Source organism: Cherax quadricarinatus, chromosome 25 (assembly GCF_038502225.1).
Source record: "Cherax quadricarinatus isolate ZL_2023a chromosome 25, ASM3850222v1, whole genome shotgun sequence".
NCBI classification, from domain to species: domain Eukaryota; kingdom Metazoa; phylum Arthropoda; class Malacostraca; order Decapoda; family Parastacidae; genus Cherax; species Cherax quadricarinatus.
Window position 1 is genome coordinate 1,578,133 of NC_091316.1, and position 24,305 is coordinate 1,602,437.

Here is a 24,305-nt window from a genome sequence, read left to right on the forward strand (position 1 = left end):
GATACATCATAATGTACATCTGGAAACTGCTAGAGGGACTGGTTACACAGTTATCACTCCCTACGAAAGCAAAAGACTTGGCAGGCGATGCATTTATTATTATAATAATCAAGGGGGAGCGCTAAACCCGTAGGATAATACAGCGCCTTTGGGGAGGAGGATGGAAGGTATTGAGACTCAAATCAGGGAACTGAAGCACAGATGCAATTCCCTATATCAAGAGCCCCTCACTAGCATCAACGAACCTTCCTTGAGAGGGACAGGTGGTGCAAAATACCCCTAGTGAAAAGTAGGGGCACCATTAGCACACTAAGAGAAAACACAGTAAGTGTCCGGGGACCAAGACTGTTGAACAGCCTCCCACCAGCCATAAGGGGAATTACCAACAGACCCCTGGTTGTCTTCAAGAGGAAGCTGGACAGATACCTCAAGTCAGTGCCAATTCAACCGGACTGTGGTTCGTACGTTGGACTACGTGCGGCCAGCAGTAACAGCCTCGTTGATCGGGAGGCCTGGTCGTGGACCTGGCCGCGGGGATGTTGATCCCCGGAATAACCTCCAGGTAGCAGGATGAAGGTACCTACCTACCTACCTCTCTTGAAGGGTAGAGCAGGTAGACCTGTAAGAATATCCAGAAGGGGACTAGAGTACAGTCTGCATCACTACCCACGAGTAAATAGGTAAGACATTTACGCAACAGTTGCGTATCTTTATTGCGAAAATGTTTCAAGTTGCTCAGCAGGCTTCTTCAGTCGAATATAGAGGTGATTTAAATACTGAGGAGGTAACTCAGGTGATCAGTCCCTCAGCCTTGAAGAAGTAATTTTGAGCGGAGTAAAGATACTTTCCTTAGAGTAGTGTGTTTGAGACAAGAGTGGGACAAAGAATGGTACATGAGAAGTGTACGTGTTTATGCAGGTAAGAGAAGTTAAGAAGACAGTGTGAAGTATGTAATGTATACCTGTACAGTTTGTTTATTTAGTGTTTAATTGTTAATACAGTATGTTATGTTGTATCATGGTAGCAAGCAGCAGCGTAGCCAGTATTTCAATCCGGGGAGTGGCTTAAGCCACGATTTCAAATCAGTGGGCTTAAAAATTATAAGATTCTGGAAAAAAAATCCAAGAAATCTCCTTTAAGGACACGATTTTTCAATTATTTCAAATTTCTTAAACTATCGTTTCTTTATGACCAATAATAATAGTGAAACTTGGCCATTAATTGAAGAAATATAAAGTACTTGCCTCTACGGGTATTAGCTCCCCTAGATCCCCCCATCATGGCTGCGCCATTGGCAGTGACTGACGGGTCACTGCCAATCAGTTGGGATATAATAACCAGGACCTTCCTTATAATAACCCACATTATTTTCTCTATATTTACTATTTTTCTAACATATCATGACAAGTTTCAATAATCTTTAAACCTGAGTGACCGGAGCAGCGGCCAGCGCTGCCTGACACAACCTGCCTAACAAGGAAAGACTGGGATTGATTCTGGTAATCTGCACTCTTTTGTTGACAGTATCGCAACACAGCACAACGCAACACACACACACACACACACACACACACACACACACACACACACACACACACACACACACACACATAGAACTGCTTGTTTGTGACAGATGTAGGTACAGCAGCTGTGGGTACACATCGTCCTCCGGATCACCACAATCACACATCAAAACACCAATACACACAACCAAACACCACCTCAACACAACACACCACCAAATACCAACACACAACCACCACCAAAACACACCACCACAAACCACCACTCTACCACACACTACAACCACAGCCCCCCCCCCCCGGAGGTGTTTGCCAAATAAACAAAAGATTCAGACAGACATTACAAACAGAGAACAATTAAACTCGCACAAAGTTTTTGTTTTGTTTTCGTCCCGAGAGAGAGAGTCTGTGACACGTGTTTATTTGTTCCTTGCGCTGTTTGTGTTCTTTTATTGTACTTGCCTGTTCCTAATGTTTGTATAATGTATTAAAAATCTGTAGTCACCTTTCTAAACACTCACTTATATGTCGGAAAACAAGAACAAAAATCAGTGTTTGTTATTCTTCTTTTCGGTGTATTTGCGTGTTGATTGTTGACGTTGTACATGCTTGCATATATACACGGTGTTCATAAGAATATCAATACATAAGGTGTACAAGAATACGTATAGATGGAGTGTATAAGAATATGTATGTATAAACTGAGAGGCACGCTGGGACGTGACAGATGAAGATGTAATACTTACACTTCTGAACACAGTGCAGAAATACCTGGCTTAGAGAGAGAGAGAGAGAGAGAGAGAGAGAGAGAGAGACAGAGAGACAGAGAGACAGAGAGACAGAGAGACAGAGAGACAGAGAGAGAGAGACAGAGAGAGAGAGACAGAGAGAGAGAGACAGAGAGAGAGAGAGGTAAAGGTATATTAAAGAGCATGCCGAGTGAAAACAGCACGAACCCTCAATTTCACACTCCATAAGGGTCTCCTTGATTCTCTCTCTCTCGCTCTCTCTCTCTCTCTCTCTCTCTCTCTCTCTCTCTCTCTCTCTCTCTCTCTCTCTCTCTCTCTCTCTCTCTCTCTCTCTCTCTCACACACAACAGAACGACAGCAGCTGAGGGAGAGGACACAGAAGCGAAAGGGGCTAGGAAGAGAGACAAGGACAGAAATCAGCAGAGAACAATCAGAGCAGGGCAGAGCAACAAGCGCAAGCACACACATAACCACTCCTAGAATCCCACAACCAAACACGCTATCCCAACACAAACCACAATCCACACTTACAGCCCCCCCCCCACACTACGCTGTAGAATCCCACAGCACACCGCCAGGTCCCTCACCCTCACAGATTCCCCAGAACAGTGTTGGACAGGAAACTGAAGGTATGGTACACCAACACTGGTGGAATAACGAATAAGTGGGAGGAGTGGCATGAAAAAGTCAAAGAAGCATCACCGGACATCATAGCTCTCACAGAAACCAAGCTCACAGGAATGATAACAGATGCCATCTTTTCATCAGGATATCAGATCCTGAGGAAAGACAGAGGGAACAGAAGCGGTGGAGTGGCACTGCTCATCAAAAACCGATGGTATTTTGATGAGCTGAAGAGAGGATACAGAGGAGAAGCAAGAGACTACAATAGGAACATTTCTGTCTGGAGGTCCTAAGGTGATAATTGCAGTGATGTATAACCCACCACAGAACAGTAGGAGGCCAAGGCAAAAGTATGATGAGAGTAATATAGCGATGGTTGATACACTAGCTGAGATGACCAGAAGGGCTCATATGAGCTGGGCAAAGCTTCTGATTATGGGTAACTTCAACCACAAGGAAATCGACTGGAAGAACCTGGAGCCACATGGGGGGCCCAGAAACGTGGAGGGCTAAGATGATGGAGGTGGTACTGGAAAACCTCATGTACCAGCATGTAAGACACTACCAGAGAGAGAGAGAGGAGAGAATAAACCAGCAAGACTGGACCTAGTATTCACCTTGAGTAAGTGCAGACATTGAGGACATCACATATGAGAGACCCCTCGGGGCCAGTGTTCATGTGGTTCTGAGCTTCGGATACACAGTAGAGTTACAAGTGGAGAGGGAAGCAGGAAGGGCAGGACAAATGAAGCTGAACTACAAGAGAGGGGACTACACAGGCATGAAGAATTTCCTACATGGGGTTCAGTGGGACAGAGAACTGACAGGAAAGTCAGTAAATGAGATGATAGGATATGTGACAACAATATGCAAGGAAGCTGAGGAGAGGTTCGTACCCAAGGGTAACAGAAATAACAAGAAAGTCAGGATGAGCTCTTGGTTCACCCAAAGGTGTAGAGGCCAAAACCAAATGTGCTAGAGAATGGAAGAAGTATAGAAGGCAAAGAACCCAGGAGAATAAGGAGAGAAGTCGTAGAACCAGAAATGAATGTGCACAGGTAGGAAGGAGGCCCAACGACAACACGAAAATGAAATAGCAGCGAAAGCCAAATCTGACCCGAAGCTGTTGTACAGCCACATCAGGAGGAAAACAACAGTCAAGGACCAGGTAATCAGGCTGAGGAAGGAAGGAGGAGAGAGAACGAGAAACGACTACGAAGTATGTGAGCAACTCAAAATGAAATTCAAAGTGTTCACAGAGGAGACAGAAGGGACTCCAGAGAGACAGAGAGGTGGGGTACACCATCAAGTGCTGCACACAATACATACCACCGAAAAGGCTGCTAAGTGAGCTAGATACCTCAAAGGTGATGGGGTCGGATAACATCTCTCCATGGGTCCTGAGAGAGGAAGCAGAGGAGCTATTAGTACCCTAACAACAATATTCAACACAACTACTGAAACAGGGCAACTACCTGAGGTATGTCAGGCAGCAAATGTAGTCCCAATTTTTTAAAAAAAGGAGACAGATACGAAGCATTAAACTACAGACCAGTGTCACTCACATGTATGGTATGCAAAGTCATGACGAAGATTATCAGAAGAGTGGTGGAACACCTAGAAAGGAATGAGCTTATCAACGACAGCCAGCACGGTTTCAGGGATGGGAAATCTTGTGCCACAAACCTACTGGAGTTCTATGACAGGGTGACAGCAGTAAGAAAAGAGAGAGATGGATGGGTAGATTGCATTTTCTTGCACTGTAAGAAGGCGTTTGACACACTTCCACATGAGACATTAGTGCAAAAGCTGGAGGATCAGGCAGGGATAATTGGGAAAGCACTACAATGGATCAGGGAATACCTGTCAGGAAGACAACAGCAAGTCATGGTACGTAGCGAGGTATCAGAGTGGGCGCCTGTGACGAGTGGGGTTCCACAGGGGTCAGTCCTAGGACCGGTGCTGTTTCTGGTATTTGTAAACAACATAACGGAAGGAACACTCCGAAGTGTCCCTGTTTGCAGATGATGTGAAGTTGATGAGAAGAATCCAATCGGACTAGGACCAAGCAGAGCTACAAAGAGATCTGGACAGGCTGCAGGCCTGGTCCAGCAACTGGCTCCTGGAGTTCAACACCACCAAGTGCAAAGCCATGAAGATTGAGTACAGTCTAGGGGGACAAAGACTACAAACCTCACTCAAGGAAAAAGATCTTGGAGTGAGTATAACACCAGGCACATCACCTGAGGCGCACATTAACCAAATAACTGCTGCAGCATATGGGCGCCTGGCAAACCTAGGAACAGCATTTCGACAACTTAATAAGGAATCGTTCAGGACCCTGTACACTGTGTACGTTAGGCCCATATTGGAGTATGCGGCACCAGTTTGGAACCCACACCTAGCCAAGCACGTAAGGAAACAAGAGAATGTGCAGAGGTTTACAACAAGACTAGTCCCAGAGCTAAGGGGTATGTCCTACGAGGAGAGGTTAAGGGAACTCAACCTGATGACACTAGAGGATAGGAGGGATAGGGGGGACATGATAACAACTTATAAAATACTGAGAGGAATTGACAAGGTGGACAGGGCTCGAATGTTTCAGAGATGGGATACAGGAACAAGGGGACACAATTGGAAGCTGAAAACCCAGATGAGTCATAGTACCTGAGGTATGGAAGACGGCAAATGTAGTTCCCATTTTTAAAAAAGGAGACAGAAAAGAGGCACTAAACTATAGACCTGTGTCACTGACGTGTATAGTATGCAAAGTTATGGAGAAGATTATCAGGAGGAGAGTGGTGGAGCACCTGGAACGGAACAAGAGTATAAATGCCAACCAGCCCGGATTCATGGAAGGCAAATCCTGTGTCACAAACCTTCTGGAGTTTTATGATAAAATAACAGAAGACACGAGAGAGAGGGGTGGGTTGATTGCATCTTCTTGGACTGCAAGAAGGCCTTTGACACAGTTCCTCACAAGAGATTAGTGCAGAAGCTAGAGCATCAGGCGCATATAACAGGAAGGGCACTGCAATGGATCAGAGAATACCTGACAGGGAGGCAACAACGAGTCATGGTACTTAATGATGAATCACAGTGGGCACCTGTGACGAGCGGGGTCCCACAGGGGTCGGTCCTAGGACCAGTGCTATTTTTGGTATATGTGAACGACATGATGGAAGGGTTAGACTCAGAAGTGTCCCTGTTTGCAGATGATGTGAAGTTAATGAGGAGAATTAAATCTGATGAGGACCAGGCAGGACTTCAAAGAGACCTGGACAGACTGGACACCTGGTCCAGCAAATGGCTTCTCGAATTTAATCCTGCCAAATGCAAAGTCATGAAGATAGGGGAAGGGCACAGAAGACCACAGACAGAGTATAGGCTAGGTGGCCAAAGACTGCAAACCTCACTCAAGGAGAAAGATCTTGGGGTGAGTATAACACCGAGCATGTCTCCGGAAGCACACATCAATCAGATAACTGCTGCAGCATATGGGCGCCTGGCAAACCTGAGAACAGCATTCCGATACCTTAGTAAGGAATCATTCAAGACACTGTACACCGTGTATGTCAGGCCCATACTGGAGTATGCAGCACCTGTTTGGAACCCGCACTTGATAAAGCACGTCAAGAAACTAGAGAAAGTACAAAGGTTTGCGACAAGGTTAGTTCCAGAGCTAAGGGGAATGTCCTATGAAGAAAGATTAAGGGAAATCGGCCTGACGACACTGGAGGACAGGAGGGTCAGGGGAGACATGATAACGACATATAAAATACTGTGTGGAATAGACAAGGTGGACAAAGACAGGATGTTCCAGGGAGGGGACACAGAAACAAGAGGCCACAATTGGAAGTTGAAGACACAAATGAGTCAGAGAGATAGTAGGAAGTATTTCTTCAGTCATAGAGTTGTAAGGCAGTGGAATAGCCTAGAAAATGACGTAGTGGAGGCAGGAACCATACACAGTTTTAAGACGAGGTTTGATAAAGCTCATGGAGCGGGGAGAGAGAGGGCCTAGTAGCAACCGGTGAAGAGGCGGGGCCAGGAGCTAGGACTCGACCCCTGCAACCACAAATAGGTGAGTACAAATAGGTGAGTACAACAGGCCTAGTGTCTAATCGACATGTGCCTAGGACAAAATGGTAACTAACTAACACACACACACACACACACACACACACTGAAAGGACACACACTGAAAGGAAGCAGGAAGAAAGGAAGGAGATTGAGAAAATCATAACAGAAATAGGTGAAGAGAGGGACGAGATTGTAAATTTTCAGAGAATAGGGGGGTACTCGAAGGTGAGAAACCGACCAATCAAGCTGATTCTCAGGACGGAAACAGTGCGGAACAGGATCCTCCAAGAGAAACCACGATTGAAATACTCGGAAGAGTACAAGAGGGTGTTCCTAGACAGAGACAGAACAAAATCAGAACGACAGCAGCTGAGGGAGAGGACAAAAAAGCGAAAGGAGCTAGGAAAAGAGACAAGGAGGGAACCAGCAGAGGTCAGTCAGAGCAGGACAGAACAGCAAGGGCAAGCACACACACAACTACTCTCAGAACCACACAACCTATCACACCATCCCAACACACCCTACAATCCATACCCACAGCCTCCACCCAACACCAAGCTATAGAACCCCACAGTATGCCACCAGGTCTCCCACCCTCACAGGCCCCCCAAACCACAGTGTTGGAAAGGAAACTGAAGGTATGGTACACAAACGCTGATGGAATAACAAATAAGTGGGAGGAGTGGCAAGAAAGAGTCAAAGAAGCATCACCGGACATCATAGCTCTCACAGAAACCAAGCTTACAGGTATGATAACAGATGCCATCTTTCCAACGGGATACCAAATCCTGAGGAAAGACAGAGGGAACAGGGGGGGTGGAGGAGTGGCGTTGCTGATCAAAAATCGCTGGAATTTTGATGAGCTGGAGAGAGAAGATAGCGGAGAAGAAAGTGATTACATAGTGGGAACACTTCACTCTGGAGGTCCCAAGGTGGTAATAGCAGTGATGTATAACCCACCACAGAACAGCAGGAGGCCAAGGCAAGAGTACGACGAGAGCAATAGAGCGATGGTTGACACACTGGCTAGAGTGGCCAGAAGAGCTCATGCATGCAGGGCAAAGCTCCTGATCATGGGTGACTTTAACCACAAGGAGATAGATTGGGAGAACTTGGACCCACATGGGGGCCAAGATACTTGGAGGGCTAAGATGATGGAGGTGGTACTGGAGAACTTCATGTACCAACACGTAAGGGACACTACAAGAGAGAGAGGAGAGGATGAACCAGCAAGGCTGGACTTAGTATTCACCTTCAGTAGTGCAGATATCGAGGACATCACATATGAAAGACCCCTTGGGGCCAGTGACCATGTGGTTGTAAGCTTCGAATACACAGTAGAGCTACAAGTGGAGGGAGAAGCAGGAAGGCCAGGACGAATGAAGCCAAACTACAAGAAAGGGGACTACACAGGAATGAGGAACTACCTGAACGGGGTTCAGTGGGACAGAGAACTGGCAGGGAAACCAGTTAATGAGATGATGGAATATGTAGCAATAAAATGCAAGGAGGCTGAGGAGAGGTTTGTACCCAAGGGTAACAGGAGTAATGAAAAAGCCAGGATGAGCCCATGGTTTACCCAAAGGTGCAGGGAGGCAAAAACCAAGTGTGCTAGGGAATGGAAGAAATATAGAAGGCAAAGGACCCAGGAGAATAAGGAGAACAGTCGTAGAGCCAGAAATGAATATGCACAGATAAGAAGGGAGGCCCAAAGACAATATGAAAATGACATAGCAGCGAAAGCCAAATCTGACCCGAAACTGTTGTACAGCCACATCAGGAGGAAAACAACAGTCAAGGACCAGGTAATCAGGCTAAGGAAGGAAGGAGGAGAGACAACAGGAAATGACCGGGAAGTATGTGAAGAACTCAACAAGAGATTCAAAGAAGTGTTCACAGAGGAGACAGAAGGGACTCCAGAAAGACGGAGAGGTGGGGCACACCACCAAGTGCTGGACACAGTGCACACAACCGAGGAAGAAGTGAAGAGGCTTCTGAGTGAGCTAGATACCTCAAAGGCAATGGGGCCAGATAACATCTCCCCATGGGTATTGAGAGAGGGAGCAGAGGCGCTATGTGTACCCCTAACAACAATATTCAATACATCTATCGAAACAGGGAGATTGCCTGAGGCATGGAAGACAGCAAATGTAGTCCCAATCTTTAAAAAAGGAGACAGACATGAAGCATTAAACTACAGACCAGTGTCACTGACATGTATAGTATGCAAAATCATGGAGAAGATTATCAGGAGAAGAGTGGTGGAACACCTAGAAAGGAATGATCTCATCAACAGCAGCCAGCATGGTTTCAGGGACGGGAAATCCTGTGTCACAAACCTACTGGAGTTCTATGACATGGTGACAGCAGTAAGACAAGAGAGAGAGGGGTGGGTGGATTGCATTTTCTTGGACTGCAAGAAGGCGTTTGACACAGTTCCACACAAGAGATTGGTGCAAAAACTGGAGGACCAAGCAGGGATAACAGGGAAGGCACTACAATGGATCAGGGAATACTTGTCAGGAAGACAGCAGCGAGTCATGGTACGTGGCGAGGTGTCAGAGTGGGCACCTGTGACCAGCGGGGTCCCGCAGGGGTCAGTCCTAGGACCAGTGCTGTTTCTGGTATTTGTGAACGACATGACGGAAGGAATAGACTCTGAGGTGTCCCTGTTTGCAGATGACGTGAAGTTGATGAGAAGAATACACTCGATCGAAGACCAGGCAGAACTACAAAGGGATCTGGACAGGCTGCAGAACTGGTCCAGCAATTGGCTCCTGGAGTTCAATCCCACCAAGTGCAAAGTCATGAAGATTGGGGAAGGGCAAAGAAGGCCGCAGACGGAGTACAGTCTAGGGGGTCAGAGACTACAAACCTCACTCAAGGAAAAAGATCTTGGGGTGAGTATAACACCAGGCACATCTCCTGAAGCGCACATCAACCAAATAACTGCTGCAGCATATGGGCGCCTAGCAAACCTCAGAACAGCATTCCGACATCTTAATAAGGAATCGTTCAGGACCCTGTACACCGTATACGTTAGGCCCATATTGGAGTATGCGGCACCAGTTTGGAACCCACACCTAGCCAAGCACGTAAAGAAACTAGAGAAAGTGCAAAGGTTTGCAACAAGACTAGTCCCAGAGCTAAGAGGTATGTCCTACGAGGAGAGGTTAAGGGAAATCAACCTGACGACACTGGAGGACAGGAGAGATAGGGGGGACATGATAACGACATACAAAATACTGAGAGGAATTGACAAGGTGGACAAAAACAGGATGTTCCAGAGATTGGACACAGTAACAAGGGGACACAGTTGGAAGCTAAAGACACAGATGAATCACAGGGATGTTAGGAAGTATTTCTTCAGCCACAGAGTAGTCAGTAAGTGGAATAGTTTGGGAAGCGATGTAGTGGAGGCAGGATCCATACATAGCTTTAAGCAGAGGTACGATAAAGCTCACGGCTCAGGGAGAGTGACCTAGTAGCGATCAGTGAAGAGGCGGGGCCAGGAGCTCGGACTCGACCCCCGCAACCTCAACTAGGTGAGTACACACACACACACAGTGCAAAGGTTTGCGACAAGGTTAGTTCCAAAGCTAAGGGGAATGTCTTATGAAGAAAGGTTAAGGGAAATCGGCCTGACGACACTAGAGGACAGAAGGGTCAGGGGAGACATGATAACGACGTATAAAATACTGCGCGGAATAGACAGGGTGGACAAAGACAGGATGTTCCAGGGAGGGGACACAGAAACAAGAGGTCACAATTGGAAGTTGAAGACACAGATGAGTCAGAGAGATATTAGGAAGTATTTCTTCAGTCACAGAGTTGTCAGGCAGTGGAATAGCCTAGAAAGTGATGTAGTGGAGGCAGGAACCATACATAGTTTTAAGACGAGGTTTGATAAAGCTCATGGAGGGGGGAGAGAGAAGACCCATTAGCAACCGGTGAAGAGGCGGGGCCAAGAGCTAAGACTCGACCCCTGCAACCGCAAATAGGCGAGTACAAATAGGTGAGTACACACACACCCATTTTCATTTCATTATCTGGTATAACACTAACTTTTTTCACTAAGGTGTTTGAGGAGGTTACCTGGAGGTTATTCCGGGGATCAACGCCCCCGCGGCCCGGTCCATGACCAGGCCTCCCGGTGGATCAGGGCCTGATCAACTAGGCTGTTACTGCTGGCCGCACGCAGTCCAACGTACGAGCCACAGCCCGGCTGATCCGGCACTGACTTTAGGTATCTGTCCAGCTCTCTCTTGAAGGCAGCCAGGGGTTTATTGGCAATTCCCCTAATGCTTGATGGGAGGCTGTTGAACAGTTTTGGGCCCCGGACACTTATGGTGTTTTCTCTTAGTGTACCAATGGCGCCCCTACTTTTTATTGGGGGCATTTTGCATCGCCTGCCCAGTCTTTTACTTTCGTAGGGAGTGATTTCTGTGTGAGATCATGGTAATGAATTTGATAGTGTATATGGACTTCAATAAGGCTTTCGATAGAGTTCCACATCAGAGGCTATTGAGGAAACTTAAGGCACACGGAACAAGAGAAATTTTTTCCTGGGTAGAGGCATGGTTGACAAATTAGGCAGCAGAGAGTTTGTATAAATGGGGAGAAATCAGAGTGGGGGCACGTCACAAGCGGTGTTCCGTTTGGGCTCGTTGGTGTTCACAATTTGCATAAACGACATAGATAAGGGAATAAATAGTGACATAAGCAAATTTGCTGATGACACCAAAATAGGCTGTCCAATTCAATCTAATGAGGACATTAGAGCACTCCAGGATGATTTGAATAGACTGATGCAATGGTCGGAGAAGTGGCAGTTGCAGTTTAATATAGACAAATGCAAAGTTCTAAATGTTGGACAGGACAATAACCATGCCACATATAAACTAAATAATGTAGATCTTAATATTACGGATTGCGAAAAAAATTTAGAAGTTCTGGTTAGCAGTAATCTGAAACCAAGACAACAGTGCATAAGTGTTCGCAATAAAGCTAACAGAAACCTTGGCTTCATATTAAGAAGCATAAATAATAGGAGACCTCAGGTTTTTCTTCAACTCTATACATCCTTGGTTTGGCCTCATTTAGATTATACTGCACAGTTCTGGTCACGTACAAAGGAGGATGACAAAGTTGATCCCGTGTATCAGAAATGTTCCCTATGAGGGTAGGCTGAGGACCCTGAATCTGCACTCTCTAGAAAGGCGAGGAATTAGGGGGGATATGATTGAGGCGATTAAATGGAAAACAGGAATAAATAAAGGGGATGTAAATAGTGTGCTGAAAATTTCCATCCAAGACAGGACTCGCAGCAATGGTTTCAAGTTGGAAAAATTCAGATTCAGGAAGGATATAAGAAAGCACTAGGTTATAAGAAACTAGGTTTCCCTCATTCCCGGGTTTGTTTTACAGCTGGTTTACTTGTTTTACAGCTGGTTTACTTGTGTCTTACAGCTGGTTTACTTGTTGTACAGCTGGTTTACTTGTTTTACAGCTGGTTTACTTGTCTTACAGCCGGTTTACTTGTTTTACAGCTGGTTTACCTGTTTTACAGCTGGTTTACTTGTTTTACAGCTGGTTTACTTGTGTCTTACAGCTGGTTTACTTGTTTTACAGCTGGTTTACTTGTTTTACAGCTGGTTTACTTGTTTTACAGCTGGTTTACTTGTGTCTTACAGCTGGTTTACCTGTTTTACAGCTGGTTTACTTGTTTTACAGCTGGTTTACTTGTTTTACAGCTGGTTTACTTGTTTTATAGCTGGTTTACTTGTTTTATAGCTGGTTTACTTGTTTTACAGCTGGGTTACTTGTTTTATAGCTGGTTTACTTGTTTTACAGCTGGTTTACTTGTTTTACAGCTTGGTTACTTGTTTTACAGCTGGTTTACCTGTTTTACAGCTGGTTTACTTGTTTTACAGCTGGTTTACTTGTTTTACAGCTGGGTTACTTGTTTTACAGCTGGGTTACTTGTTTTACAGCTGGTTTACCTGTTTTACAGCTGGTTTACCTGTTTTACAGCTGGTTTACTTGTTTTACAGCTGGTTTACCTGTTTTACAGCTGGTTTACTTGTTTTATAGCTGGGTTACTTGTTTTACAGCTGGTTTACTTGTTTTACAGCTGGTTTACTTGTTTTACAGCTGGTTTACTTGTTTTATAGCTGGGTTACTTGTTTTACAGCTGGTTTACCTGTTTTACAGCTGGTTTACTTGTTTTATAGCTGGGTTACTTGTTTTACAGCTGGTTTACTTGTTTTACAGCTGGTTTACTTGTTTTACAGCTGGTTTACCTGTTTTACAGCTGGTTTACTTGTTTTACAGCTGGTTTACTTGTTTTACAGCTGGTTTACCTGTTTTACAGCTGGTTTACTTGTTTTACAGCTGGTTTACTTGTTTTACAGCTGGTTTACCTGTTTTACAGCTGGTTTACTTGTTTTACAGCTGGGTTACTTGTTTTATAGCTGGGTTACTTGTTTTACAGCTGGTTTACTTGTTTTATAGCTGGTTTACTTGTTTTACAGCTGGTTTACTTGTTTTACAGCTGGTTTACTTGTTTTATAGCTGGTTTACTTGTTTTACAGCTGGTTTACTTGTTTTACAGCTGGTTTACTTGTTTTATAGCTGGTTTACTTGTTTTATAGCTGGGTTACTTGTTTTACAGCTGGGTTACTTGTTTTACAGCTGGGTTACTTGTTTTACAGCTGGTTTACTTGTTTTATAGCTGGTTTACTTGTTTTACAGCTGGTTTACTTGTTTTACAGCTGGTTTACTTGTTTTACAGCTGGTTTACTTGTTTTACAGCTGGTTTACTTGTTTTATAGCTGGTTTACTTGTTTTACAGCTGGTTTACTTGTTTTACAGCTGGTTTACTTGTTTTACAGCTGGTTTACTTGTTTTACAGCTGGTTTACCTGTTTTACAGCTGGTTTACTTGTTTTACAGCTGGTTTACTTGTTTTACAGCTGGTTTACTTGTTTTACAGCTGGTTTACTTGTTTTACAGCTGGGTTACTTGTTTTACAGCTGGTTTACTTGTTTTACAGCTGGTTTACTTGTTTTATAGCTGGTTTACTTGTTTTACAGCTGGTTTACTTGTTTTACAGCTGGTTTACTTGTTTTACAGCTGGTTTACTTGTTTTACAGCTGGGTTACTTGTTTTACAGCTGGTTTACTTGTTTTACAGCTGGTTTACTTGTTTTACAGCTGGTTTACTTGTTTTACAGCTGGGTTACTTGTTTTACAGCTGGTTTACTTGTTTTACAGCTGGGTTACTTGTTTTACAGCTGGTTTACTTGTTTTACAGCTGGTTTACTTGTTTTACAGCTGGGTTACTTGTTTTACAGCTGGTTTACTTGTTTTACAGCTGGGTTACTTGTTTTACAGCTGGTTTACTTGTTTTACAGCTGGGTTACTTGTTTTACAGCTGGGTTACTTGTTTTACAGCTGGTTTACTTGTTTTACAGCTGGTTTACTTGTTTTATAGCTGGTTTACCTGTTTTACAGCTGGTTTACTTGTTTTACAGCTGGGTTACTTGTTTTACAGCTGGTTTACTTGTTTTACAGCTGGTTTACTTGTTTTACAGCTGGTTTACTTGTTTTACAGCTGGGTTACTTGTTTTACAGCTGGTTTACTTGTTTTACAGCTGGGTTACTTGTTTTACAGCTGGTTTACTTGTTTTACAGCTGGTTTACTTGTTTTACAGCTGGGTTACTTGTTTTACAGCTGGGTTACTTGTTTTACAGCTGGGTTACTTGTTTTACAGCTGGTTTACTTGTTTTACAGCTGGTTTACTTGTTTTACAGCTGGGTTACTTGTTTTACAGCTGGTTTACTTGTTTTACAGCTGGGTTACTTGTTTTACAGCTGGGTTACTTGTTTTACAGCTGGGTTACTTGTTTTACAGCTGGTTTACTTGTTTTACAGCTGGTTTACTTGTTTTACAGCTGGGTTACTTGTTTTACAGCTGGTTTACTTGTTTTACAGCAGGGTTACTTGTTTTACAGCTGGTTTACTTGTTTTACAGCTGGGTTACTTGTTTTACAGCTGGTTTACCTGTTTTACAGCTGGGTTACTTGTTTTACAGCTGGTTTACTTGTTTTACAGCTGGGTTACTTGTTTTACAGCTGGGTTACTTGTTTTACAGCTGGGTTACTTGTTTTACAGCTGGTTTACTTGTTTTACAGCTGGTTTACTTGTTTTACAGCTGGTTTACTTGTTTTACAGCTGGTTTACTTGTTTTACAGCTGGTTTACTTGTTTTACAGCTGGTTTACTTGTTTTACAGCTGGTTCGCACTGTTTTAATCTACATTTTTTTCAGTTTACTTCTGTTTACTTTCTGTTTTTCTTAGTAGTTTTCTCAACAGATTTTCTCATCGTTCTTCTTATTTTGTTATTTCTATATTTCTCGTTTTATTCTCCAATGTTAATTTTGTTTACATTTTTTAATGTACAAGAACTGTTATCCTGCCTTATCTCTCTTCCTCCTCTTCTCTCTCCTTTGTCTCCTCCTCCTTTCCTTTGTCTCCTCTTCCTCTCCTTTGTCTCCTCCTCCTTTCTTTTGTCTCTTCTTCCTCTCCTTTGTCTCCTCCTCCTTTCCTTTGTCTCCTCTTCCTCTCCTTTGTCTCCTCCTCCTTTCTTTTGTCTCCTCTTCCTCTCCTTTGTCTCCTCCTCCTTTCTTTTGTCTCCTCCTTACCCTTATCTCCTCTTCCTGGGCTACAAGGAATCTACATGGAGACGTCCTAGAACACCTGGTTTTTCTGGCCTGACTGACCAGGTTATTGGTGTCCGCCCACACACTCCCTCACAGCCTGGTTTATCAGGAACAGACTTAAGGAATTTATCAAGTTCGTCTTGAAGACAACCAGGAGTTTGTTGGTGATTTATCTTATGTATGAAGGAAAGGTATTGAAGTCGTGATTTCAGTGTGCAGGTTTGGGACATGTTGAAGTGTGAGCAAGGGTACATTTATGAAGGCATTTGGGTAACCAGTTAGCAGGACTCCAGTCCTGGAAATGTGAAATACCTGCACTTTGAAAGAGTGTGAATGTTGCAGTTCTAAGGGTCATCTGAACTATGATATCAGCACGCTTCTGTCCCAGTTGTAAATTATGAGGTACCTCTCTCGCCTATGATCCATTGAGTACAGTTCAAGGCACTTAAATCATTTCCAGTAGTTCGGGTGCTTGACTGAAGGTCCTCTGTGAAGGTTCTCTAGAGAAGGTTCTCTAGTGAAGGTTCTCTGGACGTTTTTCCAGTTCTGCAATTTCTCTTGCCTTGAAGGAGCCGTTAGTATACAGCAATATTTCAGCCTAGAGAGAACCAGTGACTCGTCACTATACAAGGTGAGAGAACAGGTGACTCTCCCTTCTCTATGGTGAGAGAACAGGTGACTCTCCCTTCTCTATGGTGAGAGAACAAGTGACTCTCCCTTCTCTATGGTGAGAGAACAAGTGACTCTCCCTTCCCTATGGTGAGAGAACAAGTGACTCTCCCTTCCCTATGGTGAGAGAACAAGTGACTCTCCCTTCCCTATGGTGAGAGAACAAGTGACTCTCCCTTCCCTATGGTGAAAGAACCAGTGACTCTCCCTTCCCTATGGTGAGAGAACAAGTGACTCTCCCTTCCCTATGGTGAGAGAACAAGTGACTCTCCCTTCCCTATGGTGAAAGAACCAGTGACTCTCCCTTCCCTATGGTGAGAGAACAAGTGACTCTCCCTTCCCTATGGTGAGAGAACAAGTGACTCTCCCTTCCCTATGGTGAGAGAACAAGTGACTCTCCCTTCTCTATGGTGAAAGAACCAGTGACTCTCCCTTCCCTATGGTGAGAGAACAAGTGACTCTCCCTTCCCTATGGTGAGAGAACAAGTGACTCTCCCTTCCCTATGGTGAGAGAACAAGTGACTCTCCCTTCCCTATGGTGAGAGAACAAGTGACTCTCCCTTCCCTATGGTGAGAGAACAAGTGACTCTCCCTTCCCTATGGTGAAAGAACCAGTGACTCTCCCTTCCCTATGGTGAGAGAACAAGTGACTCTCCCTTCCCTATGGTGAGAGAACAAGTGACTCTCCCTTCCCTATGGTGAAAGAACCAGTGACTCTCCCTTCCCTATGGTGAGAGAACAAGTGACTCTCCCTTCCCTATGGTGAGAGAACAAGTGACTCTCCCTTCCCTATGGTGAAAGAACCAGTGACTTTCCCTTCCCTATGGAGAGAGAACAAGTGACTCTCCCTTCCCTATGGTGAAAGAACCAGTGACTCTCCCTTCCCTATGGTGAGAGAACAAGTGACTCTCCCTTCCCTATAGTGAAAGAACCAGTGACTCTCCCTTCCCTATGGTGAGAGAACAAGTGACTCTCCCTTCCCTATGGTGAGAGAACAAGTGACTCTCCCTTCCCTATGGTGAGAGAACAAGTGACTCTCCCTTCCCTATGGTGAAAGAACCAGTGACTCTCCCTTCCCTATGGTGAGAGAACAAGTGACTCTCCCTTCCCTATGGTGAAAGAACCAGTGACTCTCCCTTCCCTATGGTGAGAGAACAAGTGACTCTCCCTTCCCTATGGTGAGAGAACAAGTGACTCTCCCTTCCCTATGGTGAGATAACAAGTGACTCTCCCTTCTCTATGGTGAAAGAACCAGTGACTCTCCCTTCCCTATGGTGAGAGAACAAGTGACTCTCCCTTCCCTATGGTGAGAGAACAAGTGACTCTCCCTTCCCTATGGTGAAAGAACCAGTGACTCTCCCTTCCCTATGGTGAGAGAACAAGTGACTCTCCCTTCCCTATGGTGAGAGAACAAGTGACTCTCCCTTCCCTATGGTGAGAGAACAAGTGACTCTCCCTTCCCTATGGTGAGAGAACAAGTGACTCTCCCTTCCCTATGGTGAGATAACAAGTGACTCTCCCTTCTCTATGGTGAAAGAACCAGTGACTCTCCCTTCCCTATGGTGAGAGAACAAGTGACTCTCCCTTCCCTATGGTGAGAGAACAAGTGACTCTCCCTTCCCTATGGTGAAAGAACCAGTGACTCTCCCTTCCCTATGGTGAGAGAACAAGTGACTCTCCCTTCCCTATGGTGAGAGAACAAGTGACTCTCCCTTCCCTATGGTAAAAGAACCAGTGACTCTCCCTTCCCTATGGTGAGAGAACAAGTGACTCTCCCTTCCCTATGGTGAAAGAACCAGTGACTCTCCCTTCCCTATGGTGAGAGAACAAGTGACTCTCCCTTCCCTATGGTGAAAGAACTAGTGACTCTCCCTTCCCTATGGTGAGAGAACAAGTGACTCTCCCTTCCCTATGGTGAAAGAACCAGTGACTCTCCCTTCCCTATGGTGAGAGAACCAGTGACTCTCCCTTCTCTATGGTGAAAGAACCAGTGACTCTCCCTTCCCTATGGTGAGAGAACAAGTAACTCTCCCTTCCCTATGGTGAGACAACAAGTAACTCTCCCTTCCCTATGGTGAAAGAACCAGTGACTCTCCCTTCCCTATGGTGAAAGAACCAGTGACTCTCCCTTCTCTATGGTGAAAGAACCAGTGACTCTCCCTTCCCTATGGTGAAAGAACCAGTGACTCTCCCTTCTCTATGGTGAAAGAACCAGTGACTCTCCCTTCCCTATGGTGAGAGAACAAGTGACTCCCTTCTCTATGGTGAAAGAACCAGTGAACTCCCTTCCCTATGGTGAGAGAACAAGTGACTCTCCCTTCTCTATGGTGAAAGAACTACTGACTCTCCCTTCCCTATGGTGAGAGAACAAGTGACTCTCCCTTCCCTATGGTGAGGGAACAAGTGACTCTCCCTTCCCTATGGTGAGAGAATAAGTAACTCTCCCTTCTCTATGGTGAAAGAACCAGTGACTCTCCCTTCCTTGTGGTGAGAGAATAAGTGACTCTCCCTTCCCTAAGGTGAGAATAAGTGACTCTCCCTTCCCTATGGTGAGAGAATAAGTGACTCTCCCTTCCCTATGGTGAGAGAATAAGTGACTCTCCCTTCCCTATGGTGAGAGAATAAGTGACTCTCCCTTCCCTATGGTGAGACAACAAGTAACTCTACACACCAGGTGACACAAGTAACTCTCCACGCCCTGAGGAAGGGGAAAGAAAACTACGCTTCACACTGTGGGAAAATTTCTTCTAGGATGGAGTTTAGAAAGTGTTGATAATTAAGTCGCGGGTGAGTCGTGTCCCACCACCACCAGTGATGAACCCACCAGACCACGGTCCAGTCTACGCACCAGGTCACGGTCCAGACCACGATCCAGGCTACGGTCCAGACCAGCTTGTCATAGTATCCCCCAAGCGTGGAGGCAAGTTCCAAGTATTGCCATCAGGTAAAACGCTGTGTCTGTCAGTCTGACAGGGCCTGTCACTCACCCAGTCACTCAAACAGCCAGTTAGTGTGCCGGAAAGCCAGCCAGACAGTCAGAAATAGAGTGAACAATAAAGTTAGTCAGTGAGTCAGTCAGAGACAGGAAGGGCTGAGATTACTAAACTAATGCCCTTATGTCTCTCACAAGACAGGCAATATAACTCGAAGACCAACTAAGCTCTTGATCCAAGTAACCTGAGCCACCTTCTTTCTCACAGTAATGCCCTAAGAGGATATATACAGGTGAGGTGATGTACAGGTGTGAAGACAGGCATAGTGGAAGGTGCCCTCCACCTGGTGTGTGGTGGGGCATCTGGTGTGTGGGTGCATCTGGTGTGTGGGGGCACTTGGTGTGGGGGCACTTACCTGGAGGTTACCTGGAGGTTATTCCGGGGATCAACGCCCCCGCGGCCCGGTCCATGACCAGGCCTCCCGATGGATCAGGGCCTGATCAACTAGGCTGTTACTGCTGGCCGCACGCAGTCCAACGTACGAGCCACAGCCCGGCTGATCCGGCACTGACTTTAGGTATCTGTCCAGCTCTCTCTTGAAGGCAGCCAGGGGTTTATTGGCAATTCCCCTAATGCTTGAGGGGAGGCTGTTAAACAGTTTTGGGCCCCGGACACTTAGTGTACCAATGGCGCCCCTACTTTTTATTGGGGGCATTTTGCATCGCCTGCCCAGTCTTTTACTTTCGTAGGGAGTGATTTCTGTGTGCAGATTTGGGACCATTCCTTCCAAGATTTTCCAAGTGTAGATTATGATATATCTCTCCCTCCTGCGTTCCAACGAGTACAAGTCAAGTGCTTCCAAGCGTTCCCAGTAGTTAAGGTGCTTGACAGAACTTATACGTGCAGTAAAGGATCTCTATACACTCTCTAGATCTGCGATTTCACCTGCTTTGAATGGAGATGTTAATGTACAGCAGTATTCCAGCCTAGAGAGAACAAGTGATTTGAAAAGGATCATCATGGGCTTGGCATCTCTCGTTTTGAAAGTTCTCATTATGCATCCTATCATTTTCTTTGCACGTGCGATCGTGGCACTGTTGTGATCCTTGAAAGTGAGATCCTCAGACATTACTACTCCCAGGTCCCTTACATTAGTTTTCCGCTCTATTGTATGGCCGGAGTCAGTAGTATACTCTGTTCTAGTTATTATCTCCTCCAGTTTTCCATAACGGAGTAGTTGGAATTTGTCCTCATTGAACATCATATTGTTTACCGTTGCCCATTGGAAAACTTTGTTTATATCTTCTTGGAGATTAACCGCGTCCTCAGCAGATGACAGCCTTATGCAGATCCTAGTATCATCCGCAAAGGATGATACGGTGCTGTGGCGTATATCTTTGTTTATGTCTGATATGAGGATAAGGAATAAGATGGGGGCGAGTACTGTGCCTTGTGGAACAGAGCTCTTCACTATGGCAGCCTCCGAATTAACTCTGTTGACCACTACTCTTTGTGTTCGATTTGTTAGGAAGTTGAAGTTCCATCTCCCCACTTTCCCAGTTATTCCTTTAGCACGTATTTTATGGGCTATTACGCCATGATCGCATTTGTCAAATGCTTTTGCAAAGTCTGTGTATATTACATCTGCATTCTGATTTTCTTCCAGTGCATCCAAGGCCATGTCATAGTGATCCAGTAGTTGTGAGAGGCAGGAGGGACCTGCCCTGAACCCATGTTGCCCTGGATTGTGCAGATTTTGGGAATCCAGGTGATTTGCAATCCTGCTTCTTAGCACTCTTTCAAAGATTTTTATGATGTGGGACGTCAGAGCTATTGGTCTATAGTTCTTAGCTAATGCTTTGCTGCCACCTTTATGGAGTGGGGCTATATCCGTTGTTTTAAGTGACTGTGGAATTTCACCCATGTCCAAGCTCCTCCTCCATAGTGTACTTAGGGCACGCAAGAGGGGTTTCTTGCAGTTCTTAATGAAAACAGAGTTCCACGAGTCTGGGCCCGGGGCTGAGTGCATAGGCATGTTGTCAATGGCTTTTTCGAAATCTATCGGAGTTAGGGTAATGTCGGAAATCTGGCATACATTTATGGAGTTTTGAGGCTCATTCATGAAGAAATCATTTGGGCCGTCGATCCTCAGACCGATTAGTGGTTCACTAAACACAGAGTCGTACTGGGATTTCAATATTTCACTCATTTCCTTGTTGTCATCTGTGTAAGTCCCATCCTGTCTGAGTAAGGGCCCGATACTAGATGTGGTATTTGCCTTGTTTTTGGCATATGAAAAGAAATATTTTGAATTTCTTTCAATTTCACTAATAGCTTTAAGCTCCTCCTGCCTCTCCTGGTTCCTGTAAGAGTCATTTAGCTTAAGTTGTGTAGGTTAAGGTGTGTAGGGGCACTTGGTGTGGGGGCACTTGGTGTGGGGGCACTTGGTGTGTGGGACACTTGGTGTGGGGGCACTTGGTGTGTGGGGGCACTTGGTGTGTGGGGCACTTGGTGTGGGAGCACTTGGTGTGGGGGCACTTGGTGTGGGGCACTTCGTGTGGGGGCACTTGGTGTGGGGGCACTTGGTGTGTGGGGCACTTGGTGTGGGGGCACTTGGTGTGGGGGCACTTGGTGTGGGGGGCACTTGGTGTGGGGGCACTTGGTGTGGGGGGCACTTGGTGTTGGGAGCACTTGTTGTGTAGGGGCACTTGGTGTGGGGGCACTTGGTGTGGGGGCACTTAGTGTGGGGGCACTTGGTGTGGGAGCACTTGGTGTGTGGGACACTTGGTGTGGGGGCACTTGGTGTGTGGGGTCACTTGGTGTGTGGGGCACTTGGTGTGGGGGCACTTGGTGTGGGGGCACTTGGTGTGGGGGCATTTGGTGTGGGGGCACTTGGTGTGGGGGCACTTGGTGTGGGGGGCACTTGGTGTGGGGGGGCACTTGGTGTGGGGGGCACTTGGTGTGGGGGCACTTGGTGTGGGGGCACTTGGTGTATGGGGGCACTTGGTGTGTGGGGGCACTTGGTGTATGGGGGCACTTGGTGTGTGGGGGCACTTGGTGTGGGGGCACTTGGTGTGGGGGCACTTGGTGTGTGGGGGCATTTGGTGTGGGGGCCCTTGGTGTGGGGGCACTTGGTGTGTGGGGGCATTTGGTGTGGTGGCACTTGGTGTGTGGGGGCATTTGGTGTGGGGGCACTTGGTGTGGGGGCACTTGGTGTGGGGGCACTTGGTGTGGGGCACTTGGTGTGGGGGCACTTGGTGTGGGGGGGTACTTGGTGTGGGGGCACTTGGTGTGGGGGGCACTTGGTGTGGGGGCACTTGGTGTGGGGGCACTTGGTGTGTGAGGGCATTTGGTGTGGGGGCACTTGGTGTGGGGGCACTTGGTGTGGGGCACTTGGTGTGCGGGGGCATTTGGTGTGGGGGCACTTGGTGTGTGGGCACTTGGTGTGTGGGGGCATTTGGTGTGGAGGCACTTGGTGTGTGGGAGCATTTGGTGTGGGGGCACTTGGTGTGTGGGGGCATTTGGTGTGGGGGCACTTGGTGTGGGGGCACTTGGTGTGGGGCACTTGGTGTGGGGCACTTGGTGTGTGGGCACTTGGTGTGGGGCACTTGGTGTGGGGGCACTTGGTGTGTGGGACACTTGGTGTGGGGGCACTTGGTGTGGGGGGACTGCATGACACCTGAAGGAGAGAGAGCAGGTGAGGGAAGAGTTAGGGAAGAGATTTATCATCACTTGTCGACCCTTTGTTATATGTTAAGTGCTTCCCTAACACGCGAGGGGACAGGAGAGGGGTGATGGAAAGAGACTTAGGAAAGCGGGGAATGGGAGGGGGAAGGAAGGGGGAGATGAGGGGATAAGTTTATCTAGGTGTATGGATAATATTCAGAGGTAAGGGGAATGTACATGAAGTACTTGCCTAAAATACATGGAAGTACATGGTAGCTCGACTCTGTAGCCTCTCCAGTGATGGTACCAGCTTGGTCACTGTAGCCTCTCCAGTGATGGTACCAGCTTGGTCACTGTAGCCTCTCCAGTGATGGTACCAGCTTGGTCACTGTAGCCTCTCCAGTGATGGGACCAGCTTGGTCACTGTAGCCTCTCCAGTGATGGTACCAGCTTGGTCACTGTAGCCTCTCCAGTGATGGTACCAGCTTGGTCACTGTAGCCTCTCCAGTGATGGTACCAGCTTGGTCACTGTAGCCTCTCCAGTGATGGTACCAGCTTGGCCACTGTAGCCTCTCCAGTGATGGTACCAGCTTGGTCACTGTAGCCTCTCCAGTGATGGTACCAGCTTGGTCACTGTAGCCTCTCCAGTGATGGTACCAGCTTGGTCACTGTAGCCTCTCCAGTGATGGGACCAGCTTGGTCACTGTAGCCTCTCCAGTGATGGTACCAGCTTGGTCACTGTAGCCTCTCCAGTGATGGTACCAGCTTGGTCACTGTAGCCTCTCCAGTGATGGTACCAGCTTGGTCACTGTAGCCTCTCCAGTGATGGTACCAGCTTGGCCACTGTAGCCTCTCCAGTGATGGTACCAGCTTGGTCACTGTAGCCTCTCCAGTGATGGGACCAGCTTGGTCACTGTAGCCTCTCCAGTGATGGTACCAGCTTGGTCACTGTAGCCTCTCCAGTGATGGTACCAGCTTGGTCACTGTAGCCTCTCCAGTGATGGTACCAGCTTGGCCACTGTAGCCTCTCCAGTGATGGTACCAGCTTGGTCACTGTAGCCTCTCCAGTGATGGTACCAGCTTGGCCACTGTAGCCTCTCCAGTGATGGTACCAGCTTGGTCACTGTAGCCTCTCCAGTGATGGTACCAGCTTGGTCACTGTAGCCTCTCCAGTGATGGTACCAGCTTGGTCACTGTAGCCTCTCCAGTGATGGTACCAGCTTGGTCACTGTAGCCTCTCCAGTGATGGTACCAGCTTGGTCACTGTAGCCTCTCCAGTGATGGTACCAGCTTGGTCACTGTAGCCTCTCCAGTGATGGTACCAGCTTGGTCACTGT

General features: G+C 46.6%; 1 protein-coding gene across 4 annotated transcripts in view; it reads right to left on the reverse strand.

The window, feature by feature from the left end:
• The window catches only part of LOC128690073 (uncharacterized), a 342,887-nt gene that overhangs the window by 310,363 nt on the left and 8,219 nt on the right, over window positions 1-24,305 (reverse strand). For 2 of the 4 annotated variants that reach the window (XM_070088540.1, XM_070088538.1), the window contains exon 2: window positions 4,257-4,296. The exons of the other annotated variants lie outside the window; for them this stretch is intronic. In XM_070088540.1, the coding sequence (XP_069944641.1) occupies window positions 4,257-4,296 (40 nt within the window). The remainder of the gene's footprint in view (window positions 1-4,256; window positions 4,297-24,305) is intronic. 4 annotated transcript variants of the gene reach the window in all.